Raw genomic sequence first — 19,168 nt, forward strand, 5'->3', positions numbered from 1 at the left:
TAAGCGCTACTTAATTGATTCGCGTTGATCCTCTTAGTTTCTAATTTATTGTCAACCATGTTTTAATTACCAGTCGCCACATTCAGTTTGGTGTAATGTCACCACAGAACATGGTCAAAATCGGTGAATTGGAAGTTACGCAACGAGATCTATACATGCCTGAAAGTCGAGTTCCTGTCAAGGGTGGTGTACTTGATTTGCGAATGGTACAGCCATATATATATATATATTATTAGGTGTATGATACACATGATTCGTTATTGAGTTAATTGCGTTTGTATATCTAGGGTACCTCGAATAAAGAAGCAGTATGCGATACGTGTGGCAAGAAAATGCAAGAATGTGTTGGTCACTGGGGTTACCTTAAACTGGTCTTGCCTATTTTTCATATTGGTTACTTTAGAGCAGTAATCAACATTCTGCAGGAAATATGCAAGGTAAGTTTGAGATACACTGCAGAGAAGAACGATATTGAAGATGATATGATTGTGTATACTCAATAATATACTCTTACCGTACATAAGACCTGTAGTCGTGTTATGCTCGAAGAACCGGAGCGACGAAGTTTTTTGCGACGACTACGTGCGCCAGGATTGGATAACCTGCAACGTATGAAGATTGTCAAGATGATTAACGAAAGGTGCAAGAAAATTAGCTATTGTCCTCATTGCAGTAGTGTGAATGGTTCGTTGAATTAACATTGAGGAGAAATTATATTGGGACAGTCTCTAAACTTAATGTTTGGTTTTTTAGGCGTCGTCAAGAAAGTTGGTCCGATGAAAATAACCCACGACAAATACCGCTTGAAGCGAGTAGCTAATGAAGCTGAAGAATTTCGAAAATCATTCAACGCTGCGGCAAATACGATGCCAGAAATAAAAACGCACATCGCTAAGGCTCAAGATGACTTGAATCCACTTAAAGTGCTGCGATTATTCCAGCGAGTAACACCAGAGGTATGTATGGCTTAAAAGAAGTGATATTTATCAAATATATGCCACATGACGTTAATGCGCCTATCGATAATGACCGGCAGGATTGCGAATTGCTTGGTCTCAGCGAAGAACACGGTCGCCCCGAGTGGTATATTTGGCAATATCTTCCTGTCCCACCAGCATGTATTCGACCATCCGTTATGCAGGACGACAACACGAGTAATGAGGATGATTTGACAGCTAAATTGACTGAAATTGTATTTACGAACGCTATCATCCGAGCTGGCTTGGAGAAGGGCATCACAGTCATGAATCTGATGGAGCAGTGGGAATTTTTGCAACTGGCTGCTGCCATGTATATCAACAGTGAACTGCCTGGTATTCCCAACGCTGCTCAAGGTAAACCTAGTCGTGGTCTCAGTCAGCGTTTGAAGGGTAAACAAGGTCGTTTCCGTGGTAATTTGTCCGGTAAACGTGTGGATTTCTCTGGACGTACCGTTATTTCGCCCGATCCCAACATGCGTATCGACCAAGTCGCCGTCCCTGATCGTGTCGCAAAGATCTTGACTTTCCCTGAACGCGTCAACCAGCACAACATCCACAAGCTTCGCCAGTGCATCATCAATGGCCCGTTGGTTCATCCAGGTGCCAACTATGTCCAATACGCTAACGGTGGATTCAAAAAGTCATTAAAGTTCGGTGACAGAGCAAGAACTGCCTCGGAACTTAAGATTGGCGATCTTGTCGAACGTCATTTGTCGGATAATGACGTCGTGCTTTTCAATCGTCAGCCCTCGCTTCACAGACTGTCTATCATGGCGCATTTTGCCAAGGTCATGCCCTGGCGAACGTTCCGTTTCAACGAATGTGTCTGCTCACCATACAACGCCGATTTTGACGGTGACGAAATGAACATGCACTTGCCGCAAACACAAGAAGCTAAAGCAGAAGCTATCGAATTGATGGGTGTCAAAAACAACCTAGTAACACCTCGTAACGGTGAACCACTCGTTGCTGCTACTCAAGATTTCATTACTGCATCCTATTTGCTCTCTCACAAAGACACATTTTATACCCGCGCAATGTTCACGCATATTTGCACTTACATGTTTGACGCCAATACACACATCGATATTCCACCACCGGTCATTTGGAAGGTAATTTATAGCAGTATAATTGGTGCTGGGAATTTATAGAGCAATATGCTTAGAAGAAATATCTTTTTCCCTTTACGTGTTTAGCCTCAACGTCTTTGGACTGGCAAGCAAATCTTCAATGTTTTGTTCAAGCCAAACAAGAAGAGTCAAGTGTTGGTGAATGTGGAAGCCAAGACGAAATCGTTCGTAAAGGAAGAAGGCCGTTGCCCTGATCTTTGTCCGAATGACGGTTGGTTGGTCGTGCAAAATAGTGAAATCATGTGCGGCTTGGTTGACAAAGCTGTTGTTGGTGATGGCAACAAGAACTCGGTATTCTATGTAATTTTGCGTGATTATGGAGCAGTTGAAGCAGCCAAGTGTATGAATAGGTAATCTATCAGCTCATTCTTGATTTTAGAACAAAGAGGATAAAAGGGAGAAGCTTGTTTACTAAACTATTATATTTGTAGACTTGCAAAACTCTGTGCTAGATGGCTTGGTATGTTGATAAAACTATAATCCAAGTACGATGGTACTATATCTTAACATTGTCTATATTTATAGCCAACCAAGGTTTCTCCATTGGCATCAGCGATGTTACTCCCGGAAAGCGTCTACGAGAGATCAAGGATGAAGAAGTAGCAGATGCATACAAAAAGTGCGATGAAGTTATCGCAAAGTTCAAGGCGGGCCAACTGGAAACTATGCCTGGTTGTAACGAAGAGCAAACTATGGAGGTAAGAAAAGATACAACTTTTGCATCAATTGGAATCAATGTTCACTGATAGCTTTATGTGTAGTCTATTGTCTCCGGTATCTTGTCTGGTGTTCGTGGTGATCTCGGTAAAGTCTGTATGACTGAACTGAACATGTACAATTCTCCCAGTATCATGGCTCGGTGTGGTTCTAAGGGTAAGAAGGGCAAAAGGATAGTTGAAAAATGGCATACTTGAACAGCTATGTAATACATTCTTGATATACATGCTTTTAGGTTCGCAGATTAACGTGTCTCAGATGGTTGCTTGTGTCGGTCAGCAAATTATCAGCGGTAGCCGTGTTGCCAACGGTTTCCAGGATCGTTCGCTTCCTCACTTTGTGAAGCATTGTAAGTAAAAGTAAATACAGGATCATGCACTCATATTTCAATATATATGCTTACAATTCCTTCTCTATTTAATATTTGAAATAGCGAGAAGTCCCCCTGCAAAGGGTTTCGTACGAAACAGTTTCTTTACTGGCTTGACACCTACTGAATTCTTGTTCCACGCTATGTCGGGTCGTGAAGGCCTGGTTGATACAGCTGTCAAAACTGCTGAAACCGGTTACATGCAGCGTCGTTTGACAAAGGTAAGACAATTTGCATATTTGGCTCAAAACGTGCTTTACGTAAAGAAAAAGTTAAACTAATACCATTTTTCCAGGCCTTTGAAGATCTCACGGCACATTATGATTTGTCTGTCCGTAACTCAGAAGGTGCCATCCTACAATTCTTGTACGGTGCTGATGGTCTCGATCCTATGACCATTGAAGGTGATGGTGTTCCAGTCGAGTTTGAGCGTAATTTGAAACATGTCCGAGTACGTATTACGCTTTCGTTTCTCGAAGATTCACGTTTGCTATAATATTTATATACTAAGTTTGGTATTGGTTTCCTATAGCTCACGGTGTCTGCTAACGATGAACCTGGTCTTTTGCCTTGGCAAATCCTCACGATTTCTGAAGCTGAAATGGAAAAGCCTATTTGGACACAGAACTGTACTCCTGCCTTTATCGAGATGACTCGAAAGTTTGTCACTGAAAAAATCGCAAGGAAACTGGCAAATATTCGTAAGAAAAACGACATGCTTCCTGGTTTGGCTGTTCCTGACGAAGATTTCATGGATATCGATATTGATGAGGATGTTGAAGGTAAGTTCTGAAAGCAACAAAAACAATTGGTGGTAAGAGTATATGGTAACCTTTTCTTTTTTCTTTAGATGACACCAAGATTGCTGTCCGAAATATGTTTGTTATGACGGAAACACAGCTTCGCCATTATCTAGAAGTCTGTCTGTCCAAATATCTGAAGGCCAAGATTGAACCTGGTATAACATAGTAGGAAGGATCACAATGTCGAAGGATTTTCTCTAACAAAGTTTATGCAATATAGGTACTGCTGTGGGTGCCATTGGTGCTCAGTCCATTGGTGAACCTGGTACACAGATGACTTTGAAGACTTTCCATTTTGCTGGTGTCGCTAGTATGAACGTAACATTGGGTGTGCCCCGTATCAAGGAAATTATCAACGCTGCCAAGATCATCTCTACGCCTATTATTACTTGTGCGCTGCACGCTGACAAGGATGTACGTGCTGCTCGTGTTGTCAAGGGCCGTGTCGAAAGGACTCTCCTTGGTGATGTTGCCATGTACATGGAAGAAGTATATGATCGAGACGAGACATATATCTTAATCCGTTTGGATTTGGATGCAATCAACAAACTTCAGGTATGGAAAGCATTCTAAAATTAATGGAAATGCTGATATCTAGCTTGTAACTAACAGTTCTTCATTTTGGTATCTAGTTGGAAACCAACCTTTACGAGATTGCCAATGCCATCCAAACTTTCCCTAAGCTGAAGATGTCCCATTTGGTAAAGACTTAGATTATGATGCGTGCTATTTGGTGTCTATTTACTCACAGTGATTTTTTAGGATGTCCAAACGAGCCGACCTGATCTTATTCGCGTCTACGTTCACAGCAAACAAGATGAATCTGTCTACTATAACATCAAAGCGATTAAACGTATCCTACCAAGCGTCATCATTACTGTATGTTGCCCTTACATAAGTTCTTTTCTCGAGTTGAACTTTTTGACTGATATATTTGGTGAATTAGGGTCTCCCAACTGTCGTTCGTGCAGTTATTAGTGAAAAGGAAGGCAAACAAGGTACGAAGCAGTTACTTGTGGAAGGCTATGGTTTGTTAAAGGTCATGACCACGGATGGTATCATTGGTGAAAAGACCACGTCCAACCATATTATGGAAATTTGTGAGGTTCTGGGTATTGAAGCTGCAAGGTATTATAATTTCGTTCGTACTCTTCCTCTATATTCTTGCGTATTAAACAATGCTGTTTCTAGAAATACGATCATTAATGAAATTCAAATGACCATGGAGAGTCACGGTATGACTATCGATCATCGACACGTCTTCTTGTTGGGTGATATCATGACGAGCAAGGTATGCACTTTGAATTACTACTTCCTGCTCGAATCACCTGTACATTGCTAATTTTTATCGTGTACTTTTAAAGGGTGAAATTCTCGGTATCACTCGTTTCGGTATTTCCAAGATGAGAGACAGTGTTCTCAGTATCGCATCGTTCGAAAAAACGTCAGATCACTTGTTCGATGCGGCACTATATAGTAAAAAGGATAACGTTGTGGGCGTGTCAGAGCAAATTATCATGGGTATTCCAATTTCCATTGGCACTGGTATCTTCAAACTTGTACAGGAGTCTTCAAAGCCCAAGCTTCCCAAGCCAAGAGAGCTGTTGTTCTATTCATAGTCTTCTTGTTGCATATCTAATAATAATTCATCAATGTAAAATAAATTTCAAGCACATTCATTTTAGTAATAATTGTAAACATATATTTACTGTTTTCGGTTTTAAAACGAAAAAGGTATTTCATACGATGCACTGCATTATACGGTTACAGTAACTTCCTTGTGTGAATCATTGCTGATAAAATAACAATATTCAGTTGTTTACCTCGACACATACCATAAGCGCAACCACATAATTCTAGGCTGGTAGTATGTTTCATTGCCATTCTATAAGTCATTTAAAAAATGTTCTGTGAAGAGAAAAATATATTCTGTAAGATAGTATAGACTATGAATACATTGATGCTTCTTTTATGGTCGTGATAAGATCTTATGATCTACACTACTGTAGATATGCACAAGATACTGTAAAATCATTGAAACTAATAAACAGCATTTACTTGCAGAGTTGCTCAAAGTTCTGAATGATGGCTTCTATTCATTTAAGGGTTTGGCTTTCAGTTACTGCTTGCTAATTGTGGGAAGTGCATACTAAGCGTAACATTCTTTCCCAACCGCTTAATTATGAAAGGCTAATAAATAAATCAATATATATATATACTGCTGTAGCCGTGGTCTTTGAAGAGAAGAAGTTGAATTAACAAGCACTGCTACTGTAGCAACAACAGCGAAGAAGCAGCACCAAAAATATGTAGACGAAAATGAATATGACGACGAGCAGCAAAAAAAACCAAAAAGAAGAACCCTTTTGAAAGGCTAATGAATCGACAACTGCAGGATTTGAACCTGCGCGGGCAGAGCCCATGAGATTTCTAGTCTCACTCCTTAACCACTCGGACAAGTTGTCATCTCTTTTTGCTCTTCTTTGCAGTAATACTCAAGGTAAAATAAACAATAATCCTCCTCCTCCTCCTCCTTACTCCTCGTGCCTCCTCCTCCTCCTAGGCCTCCTCCTACATCCCCTTTTTTAATCAAAAACACTCTTAAAATACCACAAAAAATTGAAAAAATATACCAGAAATACTAGGACACTTGGAAACATCTCTAGAGCGAGTAACCGTCGAAATCTCAGTAGTAAATGAGTGGGTGATGCAATACGACAGTTGCTATAGAGGAATCCGAAGATGTGGTGGTAATAGCTCTTCTAGCTGCGCTTTATTCTCAGCAATTATATATAAAAAGTTTTTTCCTCTATTCTGATACAATCTAGTTCTTTCTAAGCTAAGTTAAACAATTTTTTCGTGTTTGTAATTAAGGGAAGGGCCAAGCAAGATGTTGGTACCATGGGTGGGCACCCACTACATCTTCGGATTCCTCTACAGCAACTGTTGTATTAGTCTTCGTTCCTAACCTAATCCTTGTTGCCTCTGCTTCATCCTCTGATATGGTGGTATTGTTGTCCGTACACGAAAAAATGCTTGTTGTAATCTGTCTACCGCGATCATGTTGATTTCGAGGACGATAATAGTAAGACTCGAAAGTTGAACTGCGTGTGCTCCAATGCCCATATTCCTTGATGAGTTCCACTGGAATTCCTCGTTCGACCGCTTTTGTGCTAGCTGCCAATCTAGTTGAATGGGCCTTGAAGATAGACGTATCCATGCTAGACCCATACATTATCTTTTTCACCTATTTGGCTACTGTTATTGGACTAATCGATCATGGTGTTTTTTGAATATTCGCTAAGAACAATGTGTGATCTACGGGCAGCTTGTCGCGGAGTGTTATCAATTTTTGGAGCCACATTTCTAACGTCTTCACTGGGCACATCTCTTGATCGTCAATTGTTCCCAACTGAGACACCTTGCTTTGCGATTCCTTCGGTTCCCAGACTATTAATGTAACGCCCGTGCATCGAACACCCTCGTAGTGTAACATAACGTCTTTCTTCTTGAGTCTTCCTATGTCCGATCTTGTACGCCAAAGAGTCGCCAAACAAAGTAACATTATCGATTTCCCTTTGTAGTTTATCTAGTGGTAATACTACAGGTGGTCCCCATGACCGCAATTTGTCCAGTACCAACTGAATATCCCAAATCTCTTGACTAACATTTGGTTGCTTATATGTGGCTCGTTTCTTACTGGTAAAAAACTGCTTGATAAGCTGATGTTCTGTAATGGGTGGTTTCCATGGGTGTGTCACCTTGTAGACCGACACAACTGCTGACCTTATGCCATTAAGGTAGTCATAAGACAGACTTTCATGTTCTACTAGAAATTCAGACAATGCTTTTGGATTATAACCTTCTGGGTCTATAGGCGGTTCTTGGCAGGTACACCATCTTGCATATCGTAGCCAATAACGATTGTAAGCACGCCTTGTTGAACTACGAGTTGCCCTCGCCAAATATTCAGCTGTCTTCAAATTCACGCCTTGTGCCTTCCACGCACGCGCCATAGTCTCTATGCAGTCAGCGTTATATTCTTGTTGATCTGGAAGAGTATCGGCAGTTCTCATGTGTGTTGTAGGATCATTGGCCACCAATACTGTGTCTGCCACATCGGTGTCACTAGTACTGCTTGATATACCCGATCCTTCTTGAACTTGTGTATAACCTTGGGGATCAGTCGCCAAGGTGGATGTGAATATAGACCCTTGCTGGGCCATCGTTGTTGGAAGGCATCTATCGCCATTGCCTTCCCATCTGGATGGAGTGTCTAATAATTCGCTAGTCTATGGTTGTGCCACGCCGCGAAGGCATCTATCTTGAGAGGTCCCCACTGCCGCTGAATCTGGTTGAACTTCATCCGCGATAATGTCTATTCGTATATTGGCTTGGACCTTCTGCTTAAACGATCCGCTGTCTCGTTCTTGACTCCGGGTATATGAGAATACTTGACTGTCAGGTTGTGACGGATACATAAGTCTTGGATTTGTAATGCTAGCTGTTGTAGTTTTTCTGATGCTGTGCCTCCCTGTTTGCTTGCATATTTTAAAGCTGTGATGTTGTCTGTGTGTATATGCAATGTCTTGTCCATGCAAGTCTTGGCACGTATTTCTAGTGCAATCTTGATGACCGACAATTCTCTTACGTTTGTTGATTCCGCTTGGTCTGCTGTCCGCCAATACCCCACATATTCTCCTAGTTCGGATGCCACGCCCCAGCCAGATAGTGATGCGTCGACATGTATTGTTGCGTATGGAGGTCGCTCGGGTGCTCTTCGAATTGGTAATCAATTCCGGCTTTCTGCTATGTTTTGCCACCAGGTTAGATCCTCCTTGGCTAACCGTGACAACGGACATGCTGCTTCCCAGTTCTGCCTGCTCTTGTGTAGAATCTTTGTCAAATCTCGCTGAATATGGCGGATATGTAATAGTGCGTCGCCTATCGCTGGAAGCATCGCTGTCATCTTTCCTAGCATGCCTGCCACCCAGCGGCAGGAGAATGTCTGATCTTGAACTTGTTTGATGCGTTTCATCAGTTTTTTCATCTTGTCTTGTGGTACCTTGATGATGCCTGTAGTGGTGTTGAACTGGAAACCCAAAAATTCTTGGACCGTCTTGGGTTTGATGTCACTCTTCTTCCAATTGATAATAAAACCCAGCTTCGTCAAATGCTCCGTTAATCTGTCAGTGTGTTCTTGCATCTCCTTGACTGACTTGGCTAATATAGCACAATCGTCTAAGTAATAGACACATCGCATCCCTTCTCGTCTCAATGGTTCGATGGCGTAACGAAACATTTTCGAGAATACCCTAGGTGAGATTGCGGCACCAAATGGCAAAGACGCGTATTGATAGATCAAGTTGTTGTGCTCGAAAGACAAGTACTTCTGGGACTCTGAATGGATCGGCACCACTGTATATGCGTCTTTCAAATCGATCTTGCAAATCAAATCGTTGTCCTCTATCAAATCGCGTAACGCTGGTATGCCTTCCATTTTGAAATGTTGTACTTGTAAAAACTGATTGATCTTCTGACAATTCAATATTGGGCGGACCTTTGACGGTTCTTGGATCGTGAAAAACGTTGATAAAAACCCCCGCTCTTGTGACGGTGAGACCTCTATCACCTTTGCTTGTAGAAACCGACGTACTGCTTGATCCACTAACATGTGATCCTGGCTCGTCCTGCAGCTCTGCCTCGTGTACCATGGCGTTGGTAATTTGTTGAATTGTAGTCTGTAACCCTCCTGAACTACAGATATTGGCCATGTATGGTGTGTCGTTTGTCGCCAATAGTTCACAGAATGACCTAACTGGCCCCCAAGTGCTATGCCATACTCCGGATTGGTGTAGTGTGGCTGGTCTGCTTTCGGTTTGCAAATTTGTTTTAATTTTGTTCGGCGCTGGATGTCGAGTTGGTCGGAACCATTGTTTGGCCCCAGCCCCTGCCAAAAAAAGTTTTTTGTCTGAAAGTGGAGCCGTTGTTGAAACCGCCTCAGAAGGAACTACCTCGACCTCGGAATCCTCCATTATGATATCCTCCTCGTCTTGGATTAAGGGCTGCTTGTATAAATCTTTACTCATATCTTGCTTTCTCAATTCTTTGGACCATTGTCGAATCGAATGCCAAATCTTTGGTGGTGTCTTCTTCTTCTTCGATATATCTAACATTGGCTGGTAGCCTGAGTGCTTTCGATATTGTTGTTCTTGCTTCTTGTTCTTGCTGCTTGCTAGTGGCAAATCCACAAATGGCGAGTCTTCTTGCTTTTTCCATAATGGTTTGGAGATCTCGTTCATCATCTGTGCTGCCGCCTCGTTCGATGATGTGCTGGATGCCTTGAAAAAGTTCTGTTGATGCCCTCGCTGTGTTTCTGGTCCGTTCTGCATCTTTATATTTGCCTTGAACGGCCGTATAGGCTTCCACTGTCTTCCTCTTGAGCTCGCCGATAAACTGTTTGTTGACTGCGCCTGGTCTTGTCCACGAGTCCCCGTGATACTTGACGAGATCGCGTCTAAATATCTTGAAGCTTTCTTCGAGTTCAGCGAGGGAAGATGCTTCCAAATCTTGCCAGATTTCTGGTGGCAATTCCGGGTGATCGAACTTGTCTTGTTCCTTTCTATCTCTTTCATCCAGTCTTGTTTGTAGTCTGGTGGCCAATTCCTCCAATTGTTGGATCCTTTGTGTGTATTCATTTACCTCTTGGTTGTTACTCATTTACCACGTCTGCGCGGCTTAGAAAGAACTAGATTGTATCAGAAGAGAGGAAAAAACTTTTTATATATAATTGCTGAGAATAAAGCGCAGCTAGAAGAGCTATTACCACCACATCAGATGATGAAGCGGAGGCAACAAGGATTGGGTTAGGAACGAAGACTAATAATAATTAATTTTTAAAAATACTGTTAAGTTTTTAAAAATAATTATATTAGCATGTAAAAAAAGTTTACTTTTTTTTTAAATATTTAAATTTGTATACAAATTAAATATTTGTTACTATTAAATTTATTTGTATACACTGCGCGAAAAACGAATTATCAAGTTCTTCAAAAACAGCTTGATAATTATCTGGCAAGGGGCAAGATTAAATAAAAAAACAGATATGTACCTTATGGCACCTGCAGCTGCCACATTTGGTAGTTCTGTGCAAAAGTTTACAAAGCAACCTGATATGCAATTGGGAAAAAAAAAGTTGATGCATAAAATCATATAGTGAATGTCACTGCATCCTTTATGAAGGCATTAGCTTCCTCAAGATAGTCCCCCTCAAAAATATTTCTTCATACACAGTCCCCTCATCATCCTTTTTCTGGGGGATGAGGATTGCCATGCATCAATACTACGCGGCTATGCAATGACCATATATGATTTTAATTTATCTCCTTAATTTTTTGCATATACACAAACTATGGAGACAGAAAAGAAAAGCAAAAAAGCAACTAGATCCCCTGATGCATTATTGTCGGTGCATAATGTCAAAGATAGCAAACTCACATACGGAAAAGTGCAGGACAATAACTATAGTAGCAACTAGAAAAAATACCAGGGAAAAACTTAAGGGTGCACTTGAGAGAATATAAGCGGTTTAGTGCTGGTGCTGGCTGCTCGCTCATTTGTCTTCATTTCGTTTTTTTTTTTTTTTCATAATGCAGCATGATCGCAACGAGCCTTTAGTTGCGTGTCTTTGCACGCGGTGTTCTTCGGCTGGTGGAGGCTATCAAATGGTGAGCCGCAGAATACGCGAATATCACCGAAACCGCGATTTTGACCAAGCCAGAGACAGGCACTCGCACAATGGTACTTTTACAGAATCGTCTCATAGTATTGAAATGTCATAAGTCTCATTATTATGTGCTGTATATACAGTGAGTGCTATCGTTGCCGATATTGAGAGTACTTTACTGCAAGAAAATCCATCGCCATCCCCATCACCTTTAGGTGACAATTTGGATATGGATATAGACATGATCGATGATCCTCCCTCCTCCCCTGGTATGACGATGATTTGTAAATGCAATAAACATGGGAATAGACGATTCACTATCATTGAGTAAATAGATACTGTTGCAGGCCGCCGTTTCACACCTTTTTCTGCCGAGGACAATGTGTTCTCGCTTGAAGAAACAGACGATTCCGAGAGAGATCTCGACGATGATCTTGTTGTAAATGCTGACGATGTTGAGTATGGCGATGATGAAGCCAACATTGGAAATGGCAATATCGAACAAGGTTGGTTTTGCAAAGAACGGTTTTATTGTACGAAATGACAGAAATTAATGCTTTTTTTTCCCGAAAAAAAGACACTTACCTTGATCATCCTCCTCCTCCTCCTCCTCCTACCGTCCCTCAGCTCCATACTTATCCGCATCCGTTCATCTTTGTCATTCTTTTCCTTGTGTTGTTCCAATTACACTTCGTCTCGGAGCATCTGTCGTGCACGATCATTGACTTTTGTATTTTACTTCTTGGTGATCTGCAACCCAATGTTTCCATTCCTGGCTCACTTGCAACTCTCCGTCGCCTTACTGGCTTCTCTGCGCTGACCGACCGACTACGCATTTATGTGTGCTGCTCTCGTTGTCATAGCCTGTACCTTTTATCTGACCCTGTCTGCCCAACAACATGCACCAACGATGACATCCGTTATGGTAATTTGTGCGGCAATGCATTGTTCAAGATCAGTGGCAATCGAAGGGTTCCCATAAAGGTGTATGCGTACCAGCCCTTATCTGCGAGTATCGAGAGGCTTTTTATGCGACCAGGATTTGAAGCAAAGATCGAGGAATGGCGAAACCGCAGACGAGTTGCAGACACATTTTTTGACATCTTTGATGGTGATATGTGGCGAGAGTTTCGAGACGGTGATGGCAGACCGTTTGTTGAGCAGCTTCGCTCCCTGTTGTTGACGTTGAATGTAGACTGGTTCGGCCCATTCCTAAACTCAACATACTCATGCGGTGCCATTTACTTATCTGTCAACAATCTTCCCCGGTCCGAGCGCTTCAAAACTGAAAACGTCATTCTCGTTGGTGTTATGCCGGGCCCACGAGAAGCAAGTACATCTGACATGAATCATTTTCTCCGTCCATTAGTTGATGAATTGTTGGAATGGTACAATGGCAAATTGATCAGGACGTGTGAGCACCGACAAGGGACATTGGTCCGCTTGGCCTTGCTCATCAATGCTTGTGATATCCCTGCTGCACGGAAAACAAGCGGCTTCACGTCTCATGCCAGCCTTTGTGCCTGCCATAAATGCGATCGTCGATTCAATGTTTTTCCGGCCACGACCAACATCGATTACTCGGGATTCGACGTCGACAACTGGGCATTGAGGACGTACGAGGGAAATAGAGCCTGTGCTGAGCAGTGGCGTGCTGCGCCGACGATGACGGCAAGGCGGTCGCTTGAACGTGAGAATGGTACACGATGGTCCGAGCTTCACCGACTTCACTACTTTGATCCAGTCCGTTGCACGATCATCGATCCAATGCACAATCTGTTCCTTGGCACGACAAAGCGGATGACCAAAATATGGATCGATCGAGAACTGCTCACAAGAGCCGACTTGGAGCAAATGCAAGTGCTCGCAAACGGCATCGTCCTCCCGCCCGATTATGTTACCTTGAAGCGTAAAATCGAAAGTGGATTCTCGTTCATGACCGCCGACGATTGGAAATCGTGGTGCATCGTGTACTCGCCTTTGGTGCTCGATGGCCATCTCCCGCGTATGTATCTACAAAACTGGTTGATATTCGTGGACGCATGTCGTTTGTTGGTTAAGCCGTCAATAACTATGGACGAAATTGCAAAAGCAAGCACTCTGCTCCAGCAGTTTTGCACCGGTTTTGAGCGACTGTACGGCGCGGAGGAAGTCACACCTAACATGCACCTCCACATGCATTTGGACGCAACGATTGAAGATTTTGGACCCTTGTATGCTTACTGGCTCTTTTCTTTTGAACGGTACAACGGGTATCTAAAGGAGATTGATACCAACCAGAAGGATGCTTTTGAGGTGACGTTCATGAAGAAGTTCTTGCAGAAGACCGGAGCTCGCGATTTTGTCCGATCGTTTGAAGCCCTCTTCGAAAATCGCCAACACCATTTCAGCTTTCTGAATGCTTTTCTGGACCTTGTGCAGCCGATCCCACAAGCCGTCAATGTTATGCAGCATCAGTTCGATGTCCATGCGTTTCTGGCTTTGTCTACCGATGTTAGAGTCACTTCTGTCACAGGAAGCGAGCCGCTACCGCCAGACGCATATCCTTTGGATTACGGACGGATAGCATATATGCCTGCTCAACTGTATGATTTCTTGTTCGAATTCTACCAAGTAGCATATGGTGTGCCTTTCCGTCGTCATAACCAAGCTGGTGATGGGCAAGGTTTTGTCAGTGATCAATACTGGAAAATCAAGACAATAACAATGATGGGACAGACCTACCGCAGTACCGAAGCGAGATCGCGACGGGGTGCATATGCGCAGGTTCTCTTCCATGCTGACGACCGTGGGGAAGTAATGGCTTGGCCTTGCGAAATCCAATTTTTCTTTCGCCATATGCAGCTTGTTCACGGTCAGCAAACTGAGCATATTTTTGCGTACGTCCGTTGGTACGGCATCCACGGAGACAACGACGGCCAACGATTCTCAGACCCTTTCATTGAAACTTGGCGTAGTCGGTTTCGAGCTCCAGCGTGGGATTGCATTCTACCTGTTCATCGTTTGTATGGGCAAATCGCTGTTGTGAAACTCGGCGCACAGTCAAGCGCAAACGCAAGAACAGTTGTTATCCCTTTGCCAAAGAAAATGTTAGCGTAATCATCTCACTCACTGCTTTTCCTCTATTTCTCATCTTTTTCGTTTTAAAAATTCTTCTTGACATACGCTTTCCATACAAAGTACGACTATGATCTGTTTCCAGGGGCTGCGGATGGGAAGAGCAAGTAGCCTTTTTACCAGCATTTGCAAGTGATCAGTTTGATGGTGCGAATGTGAGTAAGTGTAAGAAAACAACGCGTGGATAATATGAAAGGTGAAAAGGGAAACCCCGTTTTTTTTTTCGAAGTGGCTGAAAAATAAGTGTACCATCAGTACCCCAACCAATCTGTCCCGCGTTTCTTTGCTTACCCCCAATTGCAAAATCACTGTGTTTGTGCCCACCCCAAACCCACACGGCATACAGCCATGCGACCATTTTATTCTTTTTATTTTTTTAAACATCTTTTACCCAACCGGCCAGCTTCTCACGAGCGCTGTCAGGCAAGGCAACAGGATCAACACCGTCCACTCTCGTCAACTTGTTGGCCTCAGTAGCAGGACTGTTCGCATCGAGATGCTGTAAAAACAAATTGGCCTGCAAACAGTTTGTCAAGATCTCTGTCAAAGAAGCCACGACGAACCATTCCAAAATACATACCCTTTCATTGCGCCATTGCTGCTTACGGACCACAACGCGCTTCCCTACTTCACCAGTGTATTCACCGTCCGTCTCTTCTTCAGACATAAACTCAACTTGGAGTAATGCCTCCCCTCCTGCGTAGGACGCCTCCAACTGGACCTGATGCCGTCGGAAGACTGCGAGACGTCGCTTGAACTTCTACTCAACATATATCATGAGACAAATACTAACAGCATACATACTATATCTATTACCATATGACGACGACCATTGCGGCGGTTGATCACCTTTCTTCGTGCTGCACGCTCAGCTGACTGACGATTACACGTGCGCGCATTGTCAAAGTATGTGTACACCTTTTTGGCCAGTTCATCATACGTGATTTCAAACTGGCCGAGGCCTAGTACGTACTCGATGATACTGGCACGAACGCTACGGTTATGGGTGCTTCGAAAACCTTCGTTCCAACGAAAGCCTTCCTGTTTCAAAACGTTGTGATGATGGCGTATCGCATCCTTTATATGATTATATCAGGATATCATGCTAATTACTTCCATATTAAAAAGATGTTATTAACTTTCTTACAGAAACCTGCGGTGCACGGGTCATTTGCGCGCCTTGGCCATGAGTACTGACCACAGCTAGGCTATCCGCAACTTGTGTTGCTGCTTGTTGTTGCACCTGCGCCTGTCGAGCAACTACGTTTGCCATAGCCTGCAGTTGGTGCTCTTGCGTGGCGCTATGTGCCTCCAGCGTTCTTATACGATCTTCCATGGCCAACATGGCATTGGCGGAATTTTCCCGCTCAACAGCAACCCGACGTTCTTCGATGCGTTGCTGTCTGGCAGCATTGCGTTCTCCTATTGTGGGCATCTACACAGTATTTCAGTATACGGCACTCAATAACTATATGGTCAACGCTACTTATTACGCTTACTATGTAGTAGTGTGGATTGAAGGTGTGGATAAGGTAAGTTCTATTGGGATTAATTAATTGGGGGACGTTTTTATAGGGATACACAATGATCCTATGCAGGGTGGTGATGATGGAGTTGTGGACAGCAGGAACTTGCCTAAATGACTTTTTTTTTAGATTGATATATTTTCCCTGACTGCATGATTTGGTTATTTTGTCTCTTCTTTTCCCTTTTTTCTTCTTTTCATACTTCCACGTCGTATTTTATCACCAACCATGAATCTTCTTTTTCTATGGTAAGAATCTATATAACATGGTCATTTTCTATCTTTCACATACTTTCAACTTTGTACCGATGATGTTCTTTCAATCACTAACTGCATTCTTTATGAATCTCAAGACATCATCACTGAGTTACAAGGAAACGGTGTAAGCTCTCTCTCCTCTTTTTACAGTCTTTTCTGATGGTTGAGAGGTTCAGATACTAATAGTCTCTTATATTATATTTGCCCACGCTTTCAATTGTCTGAAGCTGTTAGCATTTATATCTTCTTATTCAGAGTCTTTGTTTGCACCTGACTGTTGCCACACAAGTAGCGCTATCTGTAAGTATGCTTTCTTTCTATCTTCGTTTCTTTTCTACTGCTGATTTCACCGGTTTAACAACTACTTTTTTTTTCTTTATGTATCTCGCCTCTTAGACATTGCTACTGAGTTCTCCTCTTACGATTTGGCCCTCTAATTTTGCGAATCGCCTTGCTGTAGATTAGCAATTCTTTGTTGCCGTGCCAATGCCGCCCCAGCACACCAACCAATATAGCACTTCCCTTTAGAATAGAAATTTTTGCTTACTTTCATCTCCATAGCATGTTTTTATTTGTAATAATCGTCAATCAATTTTTAATAATAAAACCGGTTTCGAGCAACCATAACACGTAATTTCACGATCCAAAAAATAATTATACAACCAATTGCCTTGCTACTCTGATCAGTATGCATGTAAAGAAGTACATTAAAATATGCGATGCAGAACTCTGTTGCGAATTTGACTGAACCTAGTACCCAATTCATATGTAATGTGATATAGAACCCAACCACTACTGCATACATAATATCAAAAACCCCCATTTCCGCGTACATGCATGAGCAAATTATCAAGTGGTGAAAAACAGCTTGATAATAACAATCGAAGCTGTTTCTGCATAATTATCAAGCTGTTCAAAAACAACGTGATAACTACATAGCAAGCTATTATCAAGCTATTATCAAGCTGTTTTTGACTACTTGATAATAGCCTACACACCCAGTGATATAATAAATTAATGAGTAACCAGGCTAGACCTTTAGGTCGACGCCCGAAGAATCGAAGATTCTGAGCTCGACTAGATATATATATAGTTAACAATTTTGTTGTTTACAAAAAAAAATTGTAACTATGAATATATCTCCTGAGTAATCGTCATTGGTATATCCTATTTCAAGCAACATTCCTATCTATATAAACATCAGTCCTTACTGAACTAAATAAGAAAAAAACTTTCTGGAATGTCCCTAATTATTAGAGAAAATACTAGTTTAAAAATAGAGCTTCAAAGTACTTGAGCTGAACTTTAATAAAACTAAATAGGTGCTGACCTACTAGCTTAGCAGTCTATCAGACTCACTAAGGTTCTTGAGGAACTTAGCTTCTATTAGCAAGTTGATACCTACTAAGTGGTTTCAACACCATAATTACACTGTTTCTATAGATAACTCCCATCTTGATAAAATGGGTAGTATAAATAACACTACTTACTAATAATCCATCCTTTCCCTATTCCGTACATGTACTCCCTACTATTTCGCATCATATCCTCTCTTGCAAGATCGCAAACTTTACTATCCACTGCTTATACTTCCCACCAAGTGGACTCACACCTTCGCAAGCCAAATATCATCCCTATCCATCCTCTACTAATCTCATCTGACAACCACTAGCAGCACGTGAAACCTGTCCACGTCAGTTGTGGCACCTCAACAAATTATACAATGATGAACCTCGAAAGAAGTCTAAGAACCTATTCACAGAAAAAGTAAAAGATATCGATTCCCAGACCTAAATCGCCATTGACAACGATGCTATTGAGTCTGATATTGACCATCTAACCGACCAACTAACACATTGCATCCACATGCCAGTAGATCAATCAATAGGCCGTAGGACTCTACACCTGCCTCAGGGTAAAATGGTTTGGAATGATGAGCTTAAGATAGCCTTCCAATAGCGAGAACTCTGTTATCAACGAAAGATAAAAGCAATAGGACTATAACGCGGAAAATGTACTGTTAACCATCGCGAAGCATCAAAGAAATTTGATTTCTGAGTCCAAAAACGAAAAAGACAAGCCTGGCGGAATATTTGTCTCAAAGAAGCTCATGACGATTTATCTAACACAACGGCAACTATTAAAAGAATTAGGCAAAATCGGGTAGTTAATTCAACTGTTGCGGATATGGCTGGACCAGAAGCCGCTGTTAACAAAATGTCACGACAACTAGCACGCACGTTTGCTAGCAATGCGTTACCTAGAGTAAGAGCCAACTCGCCACCTCGTCCAATAGATCCCGATATTATCGACGATATTCCTGTTTCAGTAATACGTAAAGTACCTACAAGATGCGCTACATTCCTCCTCCCTACCGATAAATTTTGTCTAAGAGGTTTTCGTACCCAGCGTGGCGCATTGGATCAAGCTCTTTGCCTACACGAGTTCTGTTTCCGCCATCGTCCAGATCATAATAACACAAGCCCGGTCCTTGCCTTCTTGGATATCAAATCCGCCTATGATACAGTGGATCGCGCCATTA

The 19,168-nt window shown here is 42.2% G+C and overlaps 2 protein-coding genes and 1 non-coding gene across 3 annotated transcripts; 1 reads left to right on the forward strand and 2 right to left on the reverse strand.

Moving 5' to 3' along the window:
- Positions 1-110: 110 nt before the first annotated feature.
- On the forward strand, positions 111-5,342 carry BDB00DRAFT_755731 (uncharacterized protein; the record flags this gene model as incomplete). Its single annotated transcript, XM_053118849.1, has 19 exons — positions 111-206; positions 288-407; positions 525-684; positions 754-956; positions 1,037-2,092; positions 2,177-2,460; positions 2,542-2,570; positions 2,636-2,808; positions 2,872-2,983; positions 3,063-3,176; positions 3,261-3,418; positions 3,493-3,648; positions 3,730-3,979; positions 4,048-4,155; positions 4,221-4,555; positions 4,633-4,701; positions 4,763-4,879; positions 4,947-5,128; positions 5,192-5,342. The coding sequence occupies 19 exons, from the start codon at positions 111-113 to the stop codon at positions 5,340-5,342; spliced, it is 3,873 nt and encodes a 1,290-aa protein (XP_052984155.1).
- Positions 5,343-6,383: 1,041 nt separating this feature from the next.
- Positions 6,384-6,465, reverse strand: BDB00DRAFT_t13. The gene has a single exon. It is a non-coding gene; the product is annotated as a tRNA-Ser (tRNA).
- Positions 6,466-9,262: 2,797 nt separating this feature from the next.
- BDB00DRAFT_544737 (uncharacterized protein) lies at positions 9,263-10,798 on the reverse strand. The gene has a single exon (XM_053117799.1). It carries the CDS (start codon positions 10,696-10,698, stop codon positions 9,316-9,318), a length of 1,383 nt encoding a protein of 460 aa, XP_052984156.1. The 5' UTR covers positions 10,699-10,798; the 3' UTR covers positions 9,263-9,315.
- Between the last annotated feature and the right edge of the window lie 8,370 nt (positions 10,799-19,168).

This window comes from Zychaea mexicana (genome assembly GCF_025766255.1).
Source record: "Zychaea mexicana strain RSA 1403 chromosome Unknown BDB00scaffold_7, whole genome shotgun sequence".
In the NCBI taxonomy this organism is placed as follows: domain Eukaryota; kingdom Fungi; phylum Mucoromycota; class Mucoromycetes; order Mucorales; family Lichtheimiaceae; genus Zychaea; species Zychaea mexicana.